This window comes from Zingiber officinale, chromosome 5A (assembly GCF_018446385.1).
Source record: "Zingiber officinale cultivar Zhangliang chromosome 5A, Zo_v1.1, whole genome shotgun sequence".
NCBI classification, from domain to species: Eukaryota; Viridiplantae; Streptophyta; class Magnoliopsida; order Zingiberales; family Zingiberaceae; genus Zingiber; species Zingiber officinale.
This window is the reverse complement of record NC_055994.1, coordinates 6,580,823-6,588,303: the sequence shown is the minus strand read 5'-3', so window position 1 is coordinate 6,588,303 and position 7,481 is coordinate 6,580,823. Positions and strand designations below refer to the sequence as shown.

General features: G+C 44.8%; 1 protein-coding gene across 1 annotated transcript; it reads left to right on the top strand.

The window, feature by feature from the left end:
- On the top strand, window positions 1-1,548 carry LOC121979386 (F-box/kelch-repeat protein At3g61590-like). The gene is made up of 2 exons (XM_042531381.1): window positions 1-168; window positions 331-1,548. Exons 1-2 carry the CDS (start codon window positions 1-3, stop codon window positions 1,546-1,548), a joined length of 1,386 nt encoding a protein of 461 aa, XP_042387315.1.
- The last annotated feature ends 5,933 nt before the right edge of the window (window positions 1,549-7,481 follow it).

The window sequence follows — 7,481 nt, the reverse complement described above, 5'->3', positions numbered from 1 at the left end:
ATGTCTCGAGACAATGACGGCGTGGAGGAGAAGGAAAAAGAAGAAGACAAGGGAACATTGTTGAAGTGGGATGCCATTCTACCGGACGAACTCCTGCAGAAGGTGCTCTCCTTTTTGCCCACCGCCAACATTATCAAATTGGGCATCGTATGCAAACGGTGGTACGAGGTAGTTCACTCCTATTGGATCTGGACGATCCCTAGAGATAGTGACGGCGAGGAGGAGGAGGAGGAGGAGGAGGAGGAGGAGGAAGAAGAAGAAGAAGAAGAAGAAGAAGAAGAAGAAGAAGAAGAAGACGCCATTCTATATCTACCGGACGAACTCCTGCAGAAGGTGCTCTCCTTTTTGCCCACCGCCAACATCATCAAATTGGGCATCACGTGCAAACGGTGGTACGAGGTGGTTCACTCCTATTGGATCTGGACGATCACTAGACATAGTGACGGCGAGGAGGAGGAGGAGGAAGAAGAAGACACCATTCTATTTCTACCGGACGAACTCCTGCAGAAGGTGCTCTCCTTTTTGCCCACCGCCAACATCATCAAATTGGGCATCGTATCCAAACGGTGGTACAAGGTGGTTCACTCCAGCCCCCCGTTGTCGTGGCCGATGATGGCGCCACAGAAGCCGTTGTTCTTCAGGCGCTTCTTTAACGACGCCGGCGGCTTTTCGGGCCGCGTATACGACCCTTGCTTCCTCCGGTGGTCCAACTTCGACGACTTCCTCCACTCAGACATCCAGTACGTGTCCTCCTCCTGCGGCCTGGTCTGCTTAATGAACCACAGTGGCAGGAACCACTTATTGGTCGGCAATCCCATCAAGAGAGACTGGAAGCTGCTTCAAGTCCCCGGCTGCTCTGACTCCTTCAGAACGATGGCCTTGTCGTTCGACCGCAGAACGCGCGGCTACACCGTGGTCGTCGCCAAGTGCAGCCGCACCCAGCAATTGCAATGGCACTTATCGGTCCACATCTACCAATCGACGACGAAATCGTGGGCCACTCACTACGCCCAAGACTTCGACCTCTGGAAATTCGAACACCAGGCCGTCATATGCGACGGCGTTCTCTACCAATTCATCTACCATCCGTTTCTGACCCCCAACTTAATGGCGTTCGACCTCATCAAGCCGCCCTCTAGCATTTACCCTCTGATTCCTATGCCATTCCCTTGTGCCTGTGCTGGATTGATCAACCTGTCGAACAAATTGGTCATGGTCGCATTGCTCAACTGGGACTGGCCGCACGAGGGAGCGGTGATTTTAGAACTTGAGGATAAGAAATGGCGGGAGGTGGCTCAAATGCCGATCTCCATGTACAAGAAGTTAGGTGGATATTGTTTAAACTCCTGCGGCGCCGGGGACTTACTCTTCATGCACTCCCCAATGTGTCCGGAGCTACTGACCTTCGACATGAAGCAGAAGGTGTGGAAATGGGTGAGCCACCCCTACACTAAGAGGTCGCTCTTCTGCTTCAAACAGGGAGCCTCAGTCTTCTGCGACCTCTGCTTCAGCTTTTGCTTCGAACCGAGACTCGATGTCTCTTCTTGATCTCTCTGCTGCTTCGTTTAATTTACAACTCAAAAAAATATTTTTTAGTTCCTTCTTGTTTTGGTTACAAAAGAAATTTTTATTATCTGCTAAGACTTTGATCGTTTGTCTATGAAATAGAGTAAGGAATCTGAACGTAGCATTGCATCTTTGCCATCTCATGGAAAATCATGACTAATTTGAAGGTTGTTTATTGCAAAGGTAAAGGGATGTACATTTAGCATTTCACGAGGTAAAGCTAGGGGTTCCCTTGGCCACTTTCGACCATTGCCTTCTCTTAGAACCGGTGCCTCATCAAGAAACTGTCCAAGAGCTATGAGGATGACTAATTGTGCATGATAAAGTACAATTAAGTTTTGTTGATAATCAATAATAGTAAGGTGAACATGAGAAATCCTAAAAGAAACTAAACAAGAATCAATATGAATTGTTTAATCCTAGTCATGCAATAATAGGCCTTATATCTCAACTACTAGAGGCCACTCCTGTAAAGGATGTACATAAGATCTAGAATCGTATTGGGTCTATTATATATAACCTTACCTTATATTTTGCAAGAGATTATTTTCGCAACTTGAACCCATGACCTCAAGGTCAACTTTATTGTTGCGTTAAGGCTTCCCTTCTACTTTAACTTGTTAACTAGATTGAAATAAATTTATTAAATTTTATTTAATTATTAATGATAGACTATTTGGTTTACAAATAAAATTAAAAATCCAAAATATAGTTATTCTTAGTTATCGAATAAATTGTATTTACTTGAGGTTTGTCTATATGCATGCGCGTTGTTGATCTATGCTTTTTTTTGATAATGTATTTTTTAAAGAATATCAATTGTGAAACAAATAGTGCTGGTAATTTGCAAGTTCTATATATTCTTAAAAAAATTAGGTTTTGGGATGATCATTACATATCATTTGATCCACTTCATCCAAAATATAAATGATTCTATTCGAGAGCTGAGTCGATGGACGTTGGGATGTGACGCTCCTGTTGACTGGTCGAAGACTCCAGAGACGTAGATCCCTCGCCGTCGTGAACTTGCAAACACAATGTCAAGCCGGGGAGGGGTTTCCGACGATAACCCTCCGACGCTCAAGTCAAATCTCCGGAGGAAAGAAATAAAGTGAAGAAGAAATGAAAGTTGTAGCTACAGTAAAAATGCTAGCATACCTCCGTCGAAGCCTGGGAGTCCTTATATAGGGCTCCCCGAAGGTGCGTGCACGCTTATCAAAGCATACCTGGAATGAGTGTGTCAGGAAAGTGCACCTGTCGTCATACCTTAACAGCACGAGCATATCTCTGACACGACAGTAGAAGCTTCCACCGTACGATTCTCTGTCTGACCATGCTGCTGACCTTGCCACGGACCATGCTTCCTGTCGGCGATACTAGTTCATAGGAGGATATCGTCATCCACTATTTCTGTCCTTTATCGGTCCGCACGGATGGCCCGCTCGGCTAATGCCTTTCCAGAGCCGAGCGCAGGCCACATCAGCTACTGCCTTTCAAGCGGACGCCCGCTCGGCCGGATGCTGTGTCTACTGTTCATGCTGTGTCTGCTGTTAGCCGAGCGGGATGACCGCTTGACTTCCGCTTCTTCCTGCCTGTCTTATGAGCGTCGGAAACTCGGCGTTAGGCCGAGCTGTCGAAATGCCGGGTCGACCGCTCCTCCTGCTGGTCAGGAAGATAATCCGCCCGGTCGAACGTCTGTCGGGTGTTGACCACTTTGACTTCCGGCCGGGAGCCCTCCCTTTTACCACCGGATCACATGCCTTCCCTTCAAGTCTAATCGAAGGAGGCTGAAAGTCCGACTGACTAGACCAATATTCTGGTGAGAGGTTGGCCGGTCGGCTAGTGGGCGAGCCAAATCCCATTCGGTTCTTGCCGAACGGACCTTTCTCCCCTGGTCGGTGCTTCATGCCTTTGTACCTTGGATACTTTCCCTCCCCGCTGTCGAGGGGGCACGGGTCGGTCAGCTACTGCTGACGCCGTCCGAATCTCCTTGTGATGCGCACAGATCACTCCCACTAAGGCCGAGCACGCGCCCATTGAATGCTGCCCTGTGGGGGGACGCCACGTGTCGCCGGCGCTGTCGCCGCACGTCCGAAGTGACAACTGCTGATGTGACGTTTGGCGATTCGAATTCAACAGTCATATGTACACTCCGATTCCTGTGCCCTAGAGTGGACAACCCGGCTTGGCCAGGCCCTATCTTTATAAAGTCGCCTCGCCGACTTCTGCTTCACCTTTGCTTCTCGTGTGCTCATGTGCTTCGGCGGTTGCTTGCATCCAGTGTCCGGCGACCCCCTACTCTCCTCTCCGGCGTCCCCTTTTCCTGTAAGCTTCGTCTCCTGTTTCTTTGTCTTCCTTTCTTTCCCTATACCCTTTTCCTGCGTCCTACTTTCTTGCCCGGCGAACTTCCGTGGGTTTTCCGACGATCTTTTGAACAAACTCCTCTGTTTCTTCGTTTTTCGACTATGGTCAGTTCTTCCCAACTGGCCGACCTCGCCCCCAGTCCATGGTACACCACCATGGAGACTCGATTCGACGAGGGCGACACGGCAAGCTTGATAAACGCCTTTGACCTCTCGGCTAACTATGAAATAGTTCTGGCCTCACTTTTCGACCGACCACATGACCCGCCGCGCGGTGCAATTTGCTTTTTTCGTGATCAATTTGTGTGCTGGCCTGCGATTCCCTCTCCACCCATTTTTTTGTGAAGTCTAGAACTATTTTCGTATCCCGCTCACCCAGTTAGTCCCCAACTACTTCCGCCTTCTTGTGCGGCGTAGTTGTACTATTCACAACCCACAACATTCCCCTAAAACTGCAAATATTCCATTACTTCTACTACCCCAAGTAGTCCAAGCTGGGCACCTACCTTTTCCAGTCCCGGATCGGTTTGGTCTTCTTTGATAAGATGCCACTTCCAATAAACATTGAAAAGACTGCTTCTTTTTCGTGAGACTCCCCGAGCGGCCTCCTATCCGGATCCAATGGCAGACCGCACTGCCACCTCCGCCCGAGTTGAAGAGGTATAAGATCCAGCCGGATTACCTTCATGCGGCCAACTTGCTCGCCGGCCTGAAGCTCAACATTCACAAGTTCTTACCAGAAGGCGTCCTGTATATGTTCGGACTGAGCCCGATCCGAACGCCTCTCCCGGGCGGCATAGGTAAGGAATTCCACTTGACTTCTTCCTTTGTGTCTAACTGATTTTCCATTTTTCTCTTGCAGCTAACACAATGATGAAATCAGTCGTGCTCGGCTTGCTAAAGGCTAAGGCTGCCGAAGCCGAGGCAACTGCCGCTAAGGAAATGGAGAGGCTTGGGCTCAAGCCGGTCGGCTCTCACGAGGGCGAGGGCGAAGAAGCTCCAATTGTTGCCGACGAATCTGCCGCACGGACAGTCACTACTGAAGCTGCGGGAGAGACTGCTCCAATAGGCGTGCCGCTCGGATTCTGCTTCTTCCTGCCTGTCTTATGAGCGTCGGAAACTCGGTGTCAGGCCGAGCTGTCGAAACGCCGGGTCGGCCGCTCCTCCTGCTGGTCAGGAAGATAATCCGCCCGATCGAACGTCTACCAGGTGTTGACCACTTTGACCTCCGGTCGAGACCCCCCTCCCTTTTACCACCGGATCAATAAATAAAAGGGTTGTTTTATCTGTGATTCAGTTATTAATTTGGTCTCAATTTCCTCCTCGGTTTTGCTAATGATAGATAAATGGTGAAAAAGATTTCAGTTTGCACACAATAAGAACTCACAGATATCCTTGTTTTTTCGCTCATATTTTTCATTGCAAATAAGCTATTCTTATCTTTTTCCTTTAAGTCTCTATATTTGCGTGAATTGAGGGGCGCTGACAGCAAGGAATCTATACATTTTATTTTAAAATTTTGTTTTGTTCCTGATTCCTTTTCTGTTTCTCTTTCTGTCCACCTGGTTTCTGTTTGTTCTGGTTAATATAGAGTAGGTTTTTTAAAACTTTTTGGCCTTGAAAGGTCCAATCTGAAGTGAGGATTATTACAGTTTCTTTTGCTTGTTCTTTTTACTTGTTTTGAGTTGTTGAATCCAAGTGTTTACAGGTCTAGTGTCTGGTGGGATGACAAGTCAGGGTGTTGAGCCTGCTGCTACAGTTGTCTCAAAAGCCACTGAGGTTCTTTTTTTTTTGCTTCATATTACACATCTTTGTTTATTTTTAATTGTGCAGGAGAGAAGAAATTATAGTTATTTATTTTGGATGATAATTAATTTTGTGCACACATCAAATCAATAGTAGTGACCACATGTTCCTGTTAAATCAAAGATTTATACACAAGCAATCTAGCCTAAGCTATCAAATTCTTTATTGAAGTATTCAATTGTTAATCTGGATTAGAAGCAATAAAGGCTTGGCTAAAAATATCTGCATTTTAGTACCCTACATCTAATTTTATGTTTCTTCTTCTCTTGCTTTCTTATCACAGCTAAAAGATGTATCCTTCTCTTCTATGTTATAATTTGCAAGGTTAAGTAGTTGCTTTTATTGGCATAATAGATTCAGCAATTTTTATTGAATATAGTAGGTGCTCCTGTTCTAATTTATGACAGTATGTCATCGTAAATTTCATGTCCAATTGGAAGAAACTTGCATACTCTTTTTAGGTCAACTTTGATTTTCTGCTTTTATCAGCAGTTTGCTTGTATGAGTAATTGTTATACTATACCTTTAGAAGTATCAGCACTGTTGTTAAAGATCTAAACTTGACTAGAACTAATTTTCAATTGAATAATAAAATTTTAGCTTTTCTGCATGTTATATATATATATATACGTTGGAAATTGTATCTTTGCACATTTAAAAGTTATTTATATGTTCAACTACACATATTCTGTTAACTATATAATTTTAATTGATAAATAAACATTTAAGTAGTATATAATTGTTCAAAGCAAGGAGATAAATATTGGGTTTCCCTATGTCATCTCTAACACTCAATAGAGTTATCATGCCCCATCTTGGTTGATCCATCAAAAAGTAGGCATTGCTTGAATCATGATCAAAACTAAACTATGGAGATGATATGAGATTGTTCACATCATGAAAAAGCCATTCCAATCTAGATGTCACCAATCACCAATGATTACTATAAAATACTTAACCAATTTTAAAGAGAAATGATTAGGCCAGGTTTTGAAATAATATTCAATGTTATACATTCCATCCCGTTTGTAATGTTATAGTTTTGATACTATATTTGCAAATACGAGTTATAAAAAATTGACAAACCACTATTTGAATCCATTTGATGTGTATTGTAGCATGCCAGAGGTGTCAAATTTTGGCATGATGTATACTCATTAGCATCAGTATGGCCAATCGAAATATGGCTCATCCGAATCTAATTTTTGGCCTTCTCCTCGAGCAGGCTTCCGACCCGGCTTCTCGTTCCTCGAACGCCGCGCACGTTCTTTTCGTCCACCGATGTACTTTTCTGCAGCTCTCTCATCCTTCGGACACACCGAGTCCATCGACTCCCTTCCCGTGTTGTCCTTTTCACTAGCTACGTTTTTCGCTCGACTTCCTGCGCTCTTAAGTTCCTGCACATTTAGACACTAGGATCAAATAATAAATTAGGATCTAACTGTAGGACCGTTGGGGTCAGCTAGGAGGGGGTTGTTGGATAGCCCTGTAAAATAAAAAGAAACAACCCTTCTCGAACTCTTTAAGCTAACAGTTGTAAATTAAAGTAAGCAAAGCAGTAAATAAAAACATAAAGAACGAGACACAGGGATTTACTTGGTTACAATTGATGTGGTTGTTAATCCAAGGAAGATTAAGCATTAGAACTCCTTTTGGCGGAGAAGCCTCTTACAACGTTAAGCGCAGAAACAGAAACTTAACTACAACTAAAGCGTACAAGTGTTTGGAAATAAAATGCTCGTGATT